The 16,196-nt window shown below is 44.7% G+C and overlaps 1 protein-coding gene across 1 annotated transcript in view; it reads right to left on the bottom strand.

Moving 5' to 3' along the window:
• Positions 1 to 1,324: 1,324 nt before the first annotated feature.
• Positions 1,325 to 16,196, bottom strand: part of PARD3B (par-3 family cell polarity regulator beta) — a 494,000-nt gene continuing 479,128 nt past the window's right edge. The window contains exon 26 of the mRNA XM_026853194.1: positions 1,325 to 5,390. Within this exon, the coding sequence (XP_026708995.1) occupies positions 5,036 to 5,390 (355 nt within the window). The 3' untranslated portion in view covers positions 1,325 to 5,035. The remainder of the gene's footprint in view (positions 5,391 to 16,196) is intronic.

Genomic DNA, 16,196 nt, shown 5'->3' with positions numbered 1-16,196 from the left:
CTAGTGACTTTTCACTTAAATATCTACTATTTAGAAAATTACTTCATCTAACGTAACACTCTTGCTGAATCTCAGTGTGCTCTGCAACCCATAGTTCTGATCATGCAAAGATTTATGCTTGTGCATAATCTGGAGTATGAAAAGTAGCGTCACCAGCTTCAGCGAAATGACCCATGTACCTGAACTTAAGTACCTGTGTAAAACTTTCAAGGAGTCCTAAATCTCTGGCAAGATAGTGCTGCAGCCATCTCACTGAAATACAGCCTCAGCTGGTTGGACGTGGTACCTGCTACATGGCTGCAGAACACCTTGATTGTTACCAACAGCAAGAGAAGAGCTCAACGTTGAGATGAAACTCTAGGGAACTTCAGCAACGAACATGCAGTTGCCTAAGCTGAAATTTGCCGAGATGGCAAGGGACTTCTCTCTTGCTTCTCCTTTCAATCAGGGCTACGAAATCAGGACTCTGGCTCTACAACTGAAGACAGTGTGGATTTGAGAGGGAATCAAGTTAAACCCTGTGATTGTTTTTTTCTACAGGGCAGCACATGGCTGTTGTGGTTCATTTTTCTTTTTTAAAAATTTACCTTACCAATTCTGATCACACATGGTCTTCTAATATCAAATCACATCCAGAAGTGGGGATGACTTTGTAGATACAAAGAAGAGAAAGAGAAAATATACAAATACATAATCATATATAGTCTTAAAGCCTTTATTTTAATGCAAAATAAAACAGGTAAAATTTATATAGCCATACATAACAAAACATCGAAATCTTTGATGTGGTACTAGAAAAAAACTCAATTTTTTTGTTGAATTTCTCCCCAAAAACAATCACACAAGATTTTAAAATCAGTTTTACTTAAACGCACAGGTATTGTCAGGATCACAAACACCTCTCTTTCCCCCACAATAAGAGAACACCGTCTTAAAGAGCCTTCTCTTCTATGCAGAGATAGTGAATAGAGCTTCCGATTTTGCATGGAAGGCTTCGAGACTCTGCAGAACTGTGACAGAGAGCACAAGTGTAGGGCCTCTCAGAAGTGCAAAGCAGCCCCTGCTCAGAGCAGAGTGTCTGGATGCGGCCCTGGCAGAGCAGTCGGTAGGATTCACTCACAGCACTAACTCTCTGAATAAACACATCTGTGATGGCTGGGAGGAGGAGGTAGCACAATTCATCTGTAAAAAAATTAGGCAGCATGTGACGCTATTTCTAGATCAGGAAGCTGGAGTGAATTGGAATTCAGGGCTGCATGCACTTTTTCAAGGTTTTTTTTTTTTTTTTTTTTTTTTTTTAATGCTTAGTTCCCCCTTTTTTTTTCACAAAGGGCAATTGATATTTCTTTATGCATTCGAGGGGTGCCTAGAGACTTCTGCATCATAATATATCACAGTGGTAATGTCTGCTTGCAGGCCAAGATCGTGGCTCACTAGTGGGTGGTCACTCAGAAAATCCACAGGCTCTTTTTCTATCTCTTAATCTTTCAACTGCTGGGCCTGGCTGGCCCCACGCCAGAGCCAGAAATGCAGGCTGCACGCCACCAGCTCAGGAAATCAAAGCTTCCAGCTTCACGTTAGAGCGGGCCTCTTTCCCCCTTGTCTTGACTCCTGTTCACACGCACACTTATGGCACGCTGCTCCTGTGGCAAACCCAAACTCTCCCTTCACGCCCGCTACGTCAGTAACTTTACTGCTGGACTGGCACATTTTGGATGAGGGAGTGTGAGGCAATTACGTGTCAAGAGCATTTCAGACTCGTAATTTTCCCAAACATATGGACATATGGGGAAAAGAACAACTTGTTACTTAACGGCTCTTTTGGATTTTGCAAGTGTGTATTTTCAACCGTCAGTTGTAGCACCTCGTGAATTCTGCACGGTACATATTTTTCCACAATATGGTGCTAAAATCATACATTTTACACTGCAGAGAAGCTGACTATATATACTGTAGTTACACATTATACTTCTGAACATACCGTACCTCTACCAGATATTAAACCAGCAAATGGCAATTTTCTCCCAGAACAATGGCACCAGAGATTGATGAGATGCTCTGTAATACTTTTTGGTCTTGTTTCCCCAGCTAGGTCAGACTGTTCTTCCTCCTTAGCTCCTCATCTGTAGGATGCATCCATATATTATACTTTTTTTTTTTTTTTTTTTTAAGAAGCAGCTCTGTACTGATCTAACAGCAGAAGCATAATTTAATAACCTGTTGGGTAAGATTAACAGCTCAGAAGGTGCTTGTTTGATCTGTCCGCCTCAACCAAGTGGAGCCGATGCAGTCAAGGGGAGCTCTTCAGGAGAGATTCAGGTTACGGGGAGACAATTGCGCAGGTCCTTCAAAGGCTATAAATAACCCGGGAGCTGTTTCCATCCAGAGTTTATTTGGCCCTGGCTCTTGAAATACTGTAAATAAGTTCTGTTCCCTGTGCTGTGATGCCATAGTTGAGAGTGATTTATAAAGGCAGTAGCTTATATTCAGAGCTGGTTTTAATTGTGGCCTGGCTTGATAAAGCCACTGTCGCAAACATATTAGTTTCTTTACAGCTGGATCAAATGTATCGGGGGTTATATTTCAAGAAGGGAAAGGAAAGTATTTTAATTTGTTTTCGCTTCACTTTCAGCGGGCCTTCATAACACCAGCAGCTACCCTGTGGCTGCCAAGTCCTGGCTGAGTATCCTACAGCATCTAAAACTCTTTGAGAGAAGTACAAGGCTGTGTACAGCACGTACATGACAGGCAGAGTTTCCTTGGGGAATGTGCCTTATTTATGGAGGGTACCAAGAGACATCCAGCTTTACATCCAACCCTCCCTCCAGAGGTTTTTCCCTCCTACATTACTAGGGAAGAGGGCAGAAAGAAATGGAACAAGAACCGAACACTGTTGCTTCATAATCGGTTGCATTCCTCTCCCTCCCACCAGTGCTTCCTCCTGACTGGATTTAGAGCTTGCCTGCCCCTGCCCCAGGGAGTTCAGCCCTGTATCTGAATCACAGAGATGTTTCCCCACCACCCAAAGCTGTCTCCTCTCCTCTGCTTCCCAGCCTGTCCGGTGGGTAGAGATTGGTGTGAATGCAAATGCTAGAGTCTACCAGCCAGCGGGGCAGCTGCAAGTGCTCCCTGTACTTCAGGGTTATGTCAGTCTCTCACCAGCATTAGCAGCACAGAATAAATGTTGGCTGGGATTAAACGATGCTTCTCATCAGGGCCATTACCTACTGGCAGCGGCCCCTGAAAAGCAGCAGTGCACAAACACACCCTGCCCTGCACCTTACGGACCTCTTACTCTAACAAGCCCTGTTCCCAGGGATATCTAGTAAAGAGACATGCTCCTAGCAGGACAAACCTTCCTGGTGATACTTAATACCTGGGAAGTGACCCATGTGATTTAATCTGTTGCATACCAAAGGTGTCAAAAAGACATCAAAGAAATCCCTGTGCTTAATCCTAGGCCAGGTCACAGTCTCTCCCTGATGAAGAGAGGAGCCCAAACGGTTTAATAGCACTCCCAAAAGGCAGAAGTTGAGGAATTAAGGACACTTTGAAACTTCACAAAATGTATTTCTAGGTGGCAAGACTGTATGGATTCCGTGCGACAAGATCCTTGAGACGAATCTCTGAGCACCCACAGCCCTGTTGGGCTGGGTAGCACAGGTCCTCGTGACTGGGGACATGCATTCCTGACCTCCCAGGCTGGCCAGCTGCAGCGCAAGCTCAGGCTGTGCAGGGCAAAGAGCTCGGCATGTACCCCACTGCCCTGTGCCCCCACGGCTCTGCTGCGCTGCCAGCCTCTCTCCTCACCCACACCTTCTCTCCTCCTATGCACTGCAGAAATAACTTGCTACAAACAGCTATTCTTTCCTCTTCCTCCTAGGCCCCAGGGTGTTGAAGCCCTCCCTGTCGCTTTCCTAGTCTTTTCCCTCCCCACTTGCTGTGAAAAGCCCCTTTCCCCGCTGGCCTGATGGCCCCTGGCTGCAAGAACTCGAGTAGTTTGGCACTTGGCAGAGCCTGGCAGTGGGCTCCGCACCAGCGGGCGCCTTCACACAGTGGCTGGCATGCTGCTGGCAGGCACTTCGCTGCGACCCTGGCCAGAGCAGGCCGGGAAGGGGCTGCCCTGCCGGAGCCAAGGCGGCACCTGATATAGTAATAGGAACTACGGAGTCCATGCCTGCGGTCACCTCCTCAGTCACTTCCTATAGGCCAGCTCCACTGAAACCGCAGGAGCGACACTTCCTGACAGCAGCTGAGGATCTGATCTCCAGGGTTCACACTTAAAGAGTGCACACTATATAACTAAGAAACACTCACAAGCACACACACGCACATCTACAGACACACTTCTCAGGTGGCTGGCTGCATGGCAGATAAAGCTTTTTGCCTTACTCCAAATGCAGCAGGTGCAAGAAGTGGAGAATCTTGCTACGCAAACTGCAAAAAATGAAGGCTACAAGATTGCTGCCACCACCAAACACAAAGAGGAAGACAGAGGCCAGATTACAAATCTGAAACTGCAGCATCCTTAAAGCACAGAGGTGCTGGTCTGAACATGACTGGAACGCGGCTGCTACCTCTGTGGCAGTCCCTTGTCAACTCACGATCACACACTGGATTACACGAGATCCCCACCTCTGCACGAAGTCCATACTGCATGCTGTGTTCTCACTTAAAGGCTCTATTACAGCACTCTGAAGTAAACTCTGGTGACACCACTGCCCTTATACAGACGGACTGTATAGGTGTAACTGGATTCGGTAAATAGCCCTGAGGTGTATTAAGAGTTCCAGCAGCCACTTTCTGCTTTTAAAAAGAATTAAAAAATACTCAACTGTTTGGTACCTCACATACTCAAAACACATCGTACCTCACGTGGGTTTGCCTGTTAGGAAGCACCTATGCTGAGCCCAGCTCAGTAAGAACGACTCCAGGTCTCGTGTGCCACTTACAGGCAACTACGCTTGGGAACAACTCTACAAGGGTGACGTCCGACGGGATTGCTCCCGGGCTGTGCCTGCAGTCCAGTGCATGGCTATACAGCTGCAGTCATGGGGTTCTTCTGCCTGGGATCCTGTTGCCTGTACTGGTACTGGTCTGGACTGGTCCCACGGTGTCGGACAATTTCATTATAAGCTGGTGCTCGGTGGGACTGAGGAGGGGAAGGAGGCACGTCCTGCCGGAGGGGTCCTTTGTGCTGGTTTGTGACAGGCTGGGCTGGGTAGTACTGGGGGTACCTCAATTCTGCCACTCTTGTGTCTGGTGCACGGATGTAGTTCCCCTTAGAGGAGTGGACAACAGGCGGTCCTCCTTGGTAGTAGGGAAGATCTCTCTCCTTGTATATTACTCGTGGCCCTGTTAAATATTCCAGTGGCTCTGCAGGTCCACGCCTGAGAAAGAAAAACATAATAAAGCACATAAAAAGGCAGTCTACTAGCCCAGCAACACGTTATTGTACTCACATTCTATGTTTACTTTGGGAAAGGAAATGCCACCTCAAGCATGACAGGTCCAGATGAATCAAAAGAACTTTTGAAGGATAACAAGCCTCCCACCTGCTCGCTACAAAAGTCTGTAACACCCAGGACGCTGGAGGAAAGGTCCAGCGCACATCACAGCCCTTTTACAATGGGGGAGCACTGGAGCCCTTCAGCTCCCAAAGTCAGCCTCCTGTGATCCATTTGCTATAATGGAAACAAAGCTCCTTTAAACAATGCATGTTTGACTGAATCTTATCTAGCCTGAGGATAAACAGATGAGTTGGGTCTGCAAGTCTGCAAATCCCATAAGCTTTACATGCACAAATATTCACGCTTTCCAAGCCATTTCCCACTATTTTTTCTCCTAACATGTCAGACTATAAAACTTTCCAAACACCATAGCTGGAAAAACTGGAACTCCTGGAAGAAACACTAGAGATATCAGGCTACAGTACCTGTGTTTAATGGGCGAGCTGCCAGTGGGGTTTCAAAAAAACTCCCGTGATCTAGAAGGCCTGACATTACAACAGCACTGTAACTTCTCTGCATCAGTATCATCTGACAAGCTCTACTTCACGTGAAAAGCAACATGTGAACACGTTATCCCTGAGGATGTGCCATGGAGCCCTCTCTGTAGCTTTTTGCATCTTAATTTCATGATTTGCACTAATGAAGCATTGATATTTTTTCCTAGTACAGCTTAACTTGTGATACTTTTGAAATGGCAAAAATAATTGTTCTCATAGACATGTCACCAGAGCATCCCAAAAGTTCAACTCAATTAGGAGTTTTTGCCAGTCTGATTGCAAATGTCTTTGCACTTTGGGCAAAATCTCTCACTGACTGCAGAGGAAGCTTCTCTCCAAGTGAGAGCTGAAGGAAGATGGCAGGGTTTTGACCCAAAACAGGGGCTGAAAGTATAAATCAATTACACCTGCTCTGTGGCTTTAGGCCTGAACTCATCAACTGTTTAAATATTCTTTGCATAGATTTATTTTAAAAAGTCATTCTGGTACAGCAGATCAGGTGTTCACAATTTGTTAATGCCTCCTTTTGTTCACACAATGATTTTACAAGCACGCTGCCCCCTTCTTAATCTGGGCTCCCAGACTCCACTGGAACTTGTTTTGCATGAAGTTAAACAAAACATGTGGTTTTCTGCTGCACTCGTTTAAGCCCATGGGGTAAATCATGGACATAGGCAATGAACAAACATTATCTGCCTTGAAATGAACCTACAATTCTCCCCCTGGAATAACTTAGTGCAAATGTTTCCTGTTTAAAATGGAAAGAGCAAAAGGAAGAATTCCAGGCCCTGGACTTTTAGGACCCTATGCTCCCTAGAGACTTTTTGCTTTGAAAACAGAACATTATAAAAGACAGGCACTCCTGGCTTTCCCTGCCCCCCCTGCAACCTGATGAGACAGTCCAGACAAAGTGCTGAAGAGCCTGAAGCCACCCTCTGAGATACTAAAAGAACTCTTAAACTGTATGTATTGAGACAACTGCTGTCTCTGCTCACACCTAGGCCTTGCAACAAAGCCTAATTTCCACAGCAGGACAAAGAGTTTCTCCATGTCTTCCTATATGAAGATTTGTTCACTAGTCAGTCCATTCACACTCAGCTTTTAATTCCTCTGTGCACAAAAACGCACTTTCAACCACAAAAGGCTTCTGCAATGGTAGGACCTGCTTTGTGTCAAGCAGCAAACCAACAGGAACAAATGTTAAACCTATACCCATCACCTTTTAATGTAACAATAACGCTCAAAATCCTGTATATTAGATTTTGTAAGATGTTCTCATCGGCAGCTATAATCAACCACATTCTCATGGGTTACATTAAAAAGGGACTGAGCTTGGAACCTGATCCAGAATTCAATGAAGAGCCAGGTAGCTTTTGGACACAGCTCTAATTGCAAAATTGAATTACTCTAGAATAACAAATTCAAGATTAATTGGTACCAAAATGACTCTTGTGAAGGGGACTGAAGCACCAGCATCATCTACTGAGCCTTCAGCACACAGTTTATCCTTCAACTCCCACAAGAGGCCTGGATGTTGCAGGAAAAGAGGGGGATGTGTTTTGCTATCCAGCCAAAAGAGCGGTATCCAGGAACGCTCAGCCAGTCCAGTTCTAGGAGGCAGCGTGACACTGCTGCCACACAAGCTGTGACTGCAGAGGGTAGTGCATTCAGGTAGCTTTGACCTAGGACTGTGCAGTGAAGATGACCCTGAGCAATCAAAGCACAAGTGTGCCAGACCTGAGGCACAATACCCAAGCTGCTCGAGCTTGTTCTGTGAAGTCTTCATTGCCGTTACCTATGCTACAAAAGTGAATCCACCATTGGTTCACTTACAGCTAATTCCATCTCTGGTTGTGTAGACAAATGGCAGAGAGGAACATATGGGAAGAGCAAAATCTTTCTCTAAAAAATAAAGAAATATCCAAGCTGTTCAGTCTCAGCACCAGTTTCCCTTCTCTGAAGGTGAAACATCCACAGGCGGTATCATTCTCGAGTGTCTTCCCTAGGAGTCAGAGATTAGCAGCTGGGAGGAGAGAGGTTGTACACAAAGGGAATTGAATCTGCTGGAAGTGCCTCGAATCCACTTTACATGGATCCTTCAGGAAAGCCCCAGGAAGACAGAAGGGTATGTGAGGTTTTTAGCAGCCTTGGCAATAATACAAGCAGTGATCTAAGCAACGATTACCAGAACTTTTGCATGAATAAAACCTTGGGAAACGCTCTAACTTCCCAAAAGGCTGCCCCTGGGCAGCATGACTAGGGGGAAATTTAATGAAAGACAATCCTTGTGGCCACACCACACTCTCAGCTCACTTCCCCTGGTGATCCTAGTGAGTGTTATGCATGTGGATACACATGCTACAATGATGACACTTTTCTTCCCTTTTACAACCAGCACTGCATGGTGAAGCCAAGTTATCTCCTGAGGATTCATTCTTCCCCACGTACCGGCCATGCCCGGTGAAGTTTGTTCTTAGAGAGCTGCTCACAGTGCAACCAACCAGCCTGAGGAGGCTCCATGAACCTCTGACATGAACCTCCATCTGACAAGTCTTAAAATACAGGGAGAAGACGGCCCTTCCTTCCCCGAGTGTGCCAAATTAACCATCGGAAAGTCAATCTTTTTAAGGTAGAAGAAACACCTCCAGATACCAAGCTCTGGCTGTAGGAATGCTGTCACCATTAGGAGTAAGTCTAGGACACTGGGGGTAGTTCCTGTCAGGAAGAGCTGGGCTCCTCTAAAGCAACACCATTTTCACTTGATAGCTCATGGTGTAAAAGTATAAGCTGTTGTTTATCCTTAAAGAAATTGCCATAACAACTCAAACCAAACACTTTCTACTTGGCAGCCCCTTGTAGATGCTATGCTTGTTTCTTCAAGAAGCAAAACAACCCCTGCCTTTTCATTCAGCAGACACTGCCAACTCTGAGGAGGCCCTAATGAAATTCTTCTCCCCTCTCTGACTGTTTTTGTTGGCTCCTGATGAGTTCAGAGTTCACAGGGCCATATCACACCTCCCAAGTGACCCACGGTTTGGGGGTCAAACCAATAACCTCAAGTGGAAAATCACTGACCCAGGGGAGTGATCAAAAATCCACAAATTGGGTCAAGCAGGTCCAGCCACTCAAAAGGACCAGGCCAGGAGCGTGCCCTCTGAGAGGACATGCTGAGTAGGAGCTGCTCTGACCGTCAGCTGTTTTCCAGATTTTTGGCCAGTTGTTTGACCTGGGGGTCCAGTGAAATTAACGGCAGGCAGAAGGTAGGGAAGCTGACACAACAACCTGGGAAGGAACTGATCTCAGAGCTCAAAAAGTGTTTTTGCTGATAGTTCAGCTCTGCTGACTCCCACTGGAAGATGCATCACTGATGTGGGTCTAGCCAAAAGCAGAGGTTGCTGCTGAAGGAAGCAGCAGAAGGAAGGGAGGTAGAAACACCACACCAGGTTCAAGAAAGGCATCAAACTGGTGGGGCAGTGAAACGCAGTCCTCCAAAATTTCAGGAGCAGGGTGCTCCTTAAAATGTTGATTTTATTGTGAGGATGTGAAATCTCACCTTCCCCTGCAGAGATATTATAGATCACACACACAGGTAGTTGCAAACATGTTTTACCATATCAATTCATATGCTGGTTAGCAGCTCTACTGGTTTATCTTCTAAATGATTCACCAGGTAGGAACTGTGAGCCATTAGGAGCTTTAAGAGCACAAAGTAGCCTTGGCCAAATAAAGCAGGTAACTTGTGACTGATGTTCAATTAACAGTACATGTGTTGTTATTTTCTCTGTGACAAGTAAAGCCTGAAGTAGTTTGTTTTTCTATCCCTGTTTTATTTATCTTCCAAGCACAAAGAATAGAAAATCTAATATCTTCTGGCTTTGCTGCAGAATTTTTAAGAACTTTGGGGTTTATTTAAAACTGAACTAAAGGGTTCAGAAAACTTAAGAAAGGCTTATCTTACCCAAAATGTTATTTAGTCATTGAAGTTAAACAGTTATCTGTAGGTTTCAAAAAACCTAAATAAAACACTTTTTGCTTTCTGCTGTTCCTCCTTTTTTTTTTTTTTTTTTTTTTTTTTTTTTTTTTTTTTTTTTTTTTAAGCCCCTATTTCAGTAATTCTTCAGTTTGGAGGATCTCACAGGGTAGACAGGCCTAAATACCTGATGCTTCAAAAAACAACCAGAAAAAATAATTTCATTTCAGGTTTACTGTGTTCCATTGTTAACCCTCATTTGCAGGTCACCTTTAGCATCAGCCACTAGACACATGCTTGGGTTATGTGAAAGGAAAGGGAAGCAAAATGACAGTCTGGCCATTCACGCTGTTCTCCATCATGTTGGGGGTTTGGATTTCATCATGACAAAGAGTCTTTCTTGCCTCTGTTCTATAGGGAGAATCACAGAGGTCACCCTCTTAGTACCTGGTAAAAAGCAAGGAAGGGAATGCTCTCTTCTTACATCACTGTCTCCTCCTCACTGCTGAGGGAATATTTTGCAAGGGATATAATCTCACATGAAAAACTACCTTCTTACTTTGTCAGGGAGTGCTTCTTGAAATAAACTTCAAAGACAGCCACAGACTAAGTAGCAAATGGAAAGCCCACATTTGGCTGCATTCTCTTTCATGTCTAAGCAAGACATACAGAGGCTCTGGGTGATGGCATCAGGCAGCTCAGGCTGTGATTAAAGAACAGGAGAAAGCAACAAGGTCCTATCTGTGTCCAAATTCTCGTTGAAGAACTCTATTGTATGCATCGTGATTGCATGCTGTTTGTTCTCAGTCAGGAGGATCTACTTATAAAGAAGAAAGGAGAAGCTGATGTAAGAATTAAATTATGCAAACAAACAATCTTACAGTATCAAATACATTACCCCGTGTCTTTATAAAGCTCTTCTCAACATACACTGAAAACAACTGACTGAAAAGACCATGTAGTCCCTACCTCTATAGATACAGTATTAAAGACATCACAGTGCTGTTTGTAGTCAGTGGCACCAAGAACTCCTGTTGGTTAATATTCAGTGTGGATATAACTTAAAAATTTTTTTTTTTTAAATCACTGCAGGTTTCAAAAAAATCACTGCATGACTCTGAGCTTCATTAAAGTCTGTCTCTGTATCTTAATAGGCGAGCTACTCCTATAACAAACATTCTTTGCTGTTTCAGACCAATACTTCCCATAGTTGATGATGGGGTTTGCATTTAAAAAACCACTGGAAATCAAATTTGGTATCTTAGTGCTGGGAAGAATTTGCAGCACAAGGAAGTGCTCAGTGGCTGCTGTCTGTGAGAGAGGCTTGTACCTCTCAGAAGGCGGCAGATGTCTAGCAATGTCATACTAACCTCAAACACACCACACACAGATTATTTATGGGCTGAGCTGGTGGAGGTGCTTTCTTCTCCTGTTCTTTTATCAACAATACAAGGCTAAAAAATCAGATAACATAAACGAATACAATCCCTGGCTCTCATGTAGCACATGCCATGCGGAGAGAGCTGTTTTTAGTTTGAGGACTGTGTTTGGAATTCTTTCAGTGTCAGGTTTCCAGTTACCAGACCCTCATCCCTGGGCCAGGCACGACTGCGGTTGGACTGGATTAGCAGAACACTCTGCAATGTATATTACATAGCTTTGACTTCTATAGGCTTTGCAGACCCATAAAAATAATGATCATTTCATGACCTGCGTTACTGGGGGGGGGGAAAAAGAGCAGGAAAATCTCTCTCTTCCCTTTTTAAAGAATTCATATTTGTTTTGGACTTGGAGAAGGAGGGAACCATACAAGTTTAAAATTCAAGCAAGTACATTTCAGATGCAATGGAGGCAGCTTGACTCTCTTCCCTTCCATGAAGTTTTGCAAAGTTTAACAGTGGCCTTGACTGGCCTGAACATAAGAGCTTATATGCATAGTTCTTCTCTCACTACAGTATTATGGCTTGGAATATTTAGAAACACACAGCAAAAGCACCACAATCCTGGAAGGTAAGTGCATAGACATGTTTATATTACTCTAGTTGAAGTCTAGCCTTAAAGTGTCTGGAGAACAAAGTCCTTTACTGTTTGCAGGGGGCCACATTTTGAGAGATGCTGGGCCCCAGCAGCTCCCTGGGTAGTTTTTAGCAATTGGAGACATTTAGGTGTCCCCACCTGTTTTTACATCCCGGACAAAACATAAAGTTTAGTCAGATAGTAGCTTTCCATGCAGATAAGCAGACTGCAGAAACAACTGTAAGATAGGCAAATAGTAGTCTGACAGGTTCAAAACTTTACTATAAGATTATATAAGATTTCTCACAACACCATGAACAGTCTATTTTGCATGCAAGCAAATTGACTGTTCTCAAATCCTGATGGAGCAAACTATGTCACAAATTGGTTAACATCTGAATTTAGAGTGCCATTTAATTAAACCCCCTCCCATAGGCAACAAAGCCATAAAACACTGTTGCTCCTTTGCTCCACCATTAGTTTATTTTCCACGGCAGATCTCAGACCAGCTTCAAATAATCCCGTCCTGCAGGCAAAACCCCCCTTTCTTTCCTTCCCTAAATCCAACCTCCAAATATAGGAACTGCAATAATCAGGATTAAAACCTTCAAATCAACAGCAACAATACCCCAAATATGCTACCCGGTGCTCTATAAATGTCCAATAAGCATTCAAAACAACTAGTCCAATAATCCCTCCTACTCAATTCCTCACTTGTTTTGTTCATATGCTCTCAGGCATGCTACATCTCTTCTACCAGGAGGCATAAAATGAGGTAGCACCTATTGAACAAGACATCGCTATTCTGAGATCCCTTCAAGCTTAAAGGGATCTTAAGTAGATTGGTACTTTAAGTAGCGAGTCATTACAACATGTGTCATTTCATATGTTACTCATTATTCAACACAACATAATACTGTGTGAGTCATTAACCTCTTGGCATTGGTAACCTACTCTCAATGCTAAGCAGTCATGCTTGTTGCTCAGGAACCCTCATGCTCTGTCGGGGAGAGACCTGGATGAGATTTTAAGGTCCCTTTAGTCTTTTGTTTTGTAGATCAGCAGGGGCCAAAAGCTCTTCCTATAGACTAAAAGAGTTCTTGGCCTTTGGTCTCTTGCATCAAGTTTCTGAGATGATGAGGGGAGAAAACTTCTTTTTAAAGGATGTATGCATCTTAAGCCAGGAAGAGAAGCAAATGTTTAGGTTTCTCAGCTGAATTTTGTATTAGAATGCAGACTCAAACTAATAAGAAGTACTGAATGCATGCAAAACTGCCACCGCTGGGGGTGTGTTTTTCACTAAAAAAAGTGAAAACGCTGAAGTGAAGTCTCTCTTGTGGTAATATTTGTACTGCATTACTGTACAGTAGCTCCAACAGCCACGGGGACCCCGCTATCCCTGCCAGGAGAAAAGCCAGCTACTTCCCTCAAGAGCAGGCAAGCAATGAGAAGGGAGAGAGATGCACAGAGGTGAGACCCCAATGCTGGCCCCAGCACAGCTGCAGCACAAAAGCCAGAAATACTATCCAGATCTCTTTGCCTTGCCCTAACTTCATCTGCAGATCTCTGCTTTTTTTTGGAGACTATTAGGGTAGAAATTAAAGGTCTTGCCGTGGTTCAGGAGATTTTAATTTGATTTAAAGGAAATTCTGTTGCCATAGTCAAAATACCTCTTCAGAAGGAAACAAACAGACCGCTCAGGCTCCAGGAGAGCTCCTCCTGAGCAAAGGAGCCTCCTCCCTTGGTCTGTCCATCCACAGCACTACTGCTATCCACATAGTTTTTGTAAAGTGCTTTCAAAGACACATAAACCCAAATTCTATCCTGTTCTCATTTTTCACGTGAAATGAATTTAAAGCATGGTGATTATTCAGCTGTGCTGTTCAAATGATTTTCAACAAATAACAGAAATCATTAAAAGAATCTTCCTAAGTAATAACAACCTGGGCCCAGGTCTTTACAATTCAGCCGCTGGGAACTTAACACGCTGTCTGATCTTTAGTGGGCTAGTAAAAACCTGTAAGAAGTGGTTATTAATGTAATTACCAAGCTTTTAGGCTTTTTTTTTAAAAGCATCTCTCATTTAAATTAAAGCATTCCTTGCAGCATTTTCTCCCATTGCCATGATGAAGCATGGCTGTCAATTCTGCCTCCGATGGCACAAACTGGGTAGTAATACCATGCTTCAATAAAAAAGGAAAATGATTTTTGAAACTGATTGTAGCTGGTTATTTTTCCCTTCATTTCTTTTCTTTCCAGGTCCAGACATTTTGTTAAACTAACTGGGATGTGCCATTCCCTTTTTCACCTTTGCAACAAAGGCAAAGCTCAAGATCCAGAGAAGAATAATGGCTGCTTTTTGGGGGTGAGTGGGACCTTAAAACCAAGCCGCTCTCATTTCCTTCTTCAGGCAGTATTTTTGTCCTCATTGTTCCCCTACTGCTCATGTACTGATTTGCTCCGAAACTGTGCAAACAGCCTGTAAGTACATCCTCCCCCCTATATTTTCTTTTGTTAGAACCATTCATTTCTATACCAGCATTAGATTATAGATTTCCTGGCTTGCTGCACTCCATTAACACTCTGGTAACCACCCCTTTTCCAGCCAGCCATTAAACACCACCTTTAATAATTGAGATTTAAAGGCTCAGGGCATGATAAACAGCTGAAGTTATAACTTTACAGCTGCCTCCACAGAAGTGTGTAAATCTCCAGATTTGGATAGGCAAATCAGTTAATTAGACTTGCATTAAGTCACAAACTTTGTAGGTGCTCTGACAGCAGATGTCCTGAAGTTGAGCTTTAAATAACAAGGGTCAAACCCCTCAATCCCACCGGGCTAGGAGAGACGGAAACGTCCCGCCTGGTGCCCAGAGAGCAGTAGCACTGACTGCAGCTGCCGTGACTCGCAGACGGCCGCCCGCGCCCTGCGACGGCAGCTCATTCCAGCTGTGTTTATGCTGGCTTCTTCCTTAAGCTTCTACAGTTACACCAACATCAGTGCAGCTGCAGCAAGTGGAGCGCCTGCCGACTGGACACGCTCTACCTGCTGCCCATGGTGGAGACGTCCAACCCCTGGTTACCACCCCGCGCGTCCTGCCCGCCAGCACCTGGGTTGTCTCTCAAAGCGGGGCCCGGCCAGTCGAGGGGCTGAGCGCAGCTTCCCCCTGCCTCCGCCTGCTAGCCAGGGAATGTGCAAACCTGGTGAGGTTCGATGCTGCAGGCCGCCGGCCTCTTCAGGGACATGGGTAGCAAGAGGTTAACCTCCGGTCCTGAGGCCCAAGTGCCTGTGCTCCATCTCTGCATGAGTTATCTCCCTGTTGCTGCATTTGAAAATACTGTATGTAATTAACTGTTATCAGGTTGTTAAGCAGTGTGCTGAAGTGTGAACTTATCATTCAATTGTTTCCTTTATTTACAAAGTCCCTGCCATTCTCTGAGGCGGCAGCCTGGGACAGGCTGTTGACTTGCTCAGATGAGGAGGGTTTAGCGCACCAGATTCTGGTAGCAGAAGCAGATTCTGGAGACGTGAGACACAGCCGTGAATCTGCTCGGTTCCTCAAACACCCCCTCAACACGCCCCGCATGATAGCTGTGTGCAAATGAGACACACACACGTGCGCGCCACCGCTACCAAATACATCGCTGTAACATTGCTTTGAGACCTGAACCACACGGCACAGAGGAAATGCACAACAGAGCTCCCAGCTGCTGTAACCTGGCCTTATCGGCATTAGGCAGAGTTTTTACTCGTATATATGGCGCTAACTTTAACGCCTACAGATCTCACCAAGCTATGTTGTCCATTCACAGATGAAGACTATGTAACTGCTGATATTCACACACTTCTGTGCTCAGTCAGAAGTTCTGCCCCTTCCCCTTTACATTTGCTGGACTGCTTTCCCTTAAGAAAAGCAAATGGGAGGACATGACAACAGGGCAAGATGTCACATCCCCTGCTGTCCTCTCTGCCTCACTCCACAAGGGCCAGGTTCGGTTTTCTGTAGCCCACATCTCCCATCACTTTTTTTGCCACTTTCCCCTCCTGGCCTGGCTACTGTTCTCTTCTTTGCTTTCTTCCCCAGCAGCACCAGCCCTGGCAGTGCCTGCAAGGAGTCCAAGATGATATGAGACATGATCAGATCTATGTGATTTTTCCTCCATGCATTCCTGGCAGCACCATGCATCCAGCAGGACATACTA

This window comes from Athene cunicularia (genome assembly GCF_003259725.1).
Source record: "Athene cunicularia isolate RWA chromosome 7 unlocalized genomic scaffold, athCun1 chr7_part2, whole genome shotgun sequence".
NCBI classification, from domain to species: domain Eukaryota; kingdom Metazoa; phylum Chordata; class Aves; order Strigiformes; family Strigidae; genus Athene; species Athene cunicularia.
The sequence above is the reverse complement of the archived record's forward strand: the minus strand, read 5'-3'. Positions and strand labels throughout refer to the sequence as shown.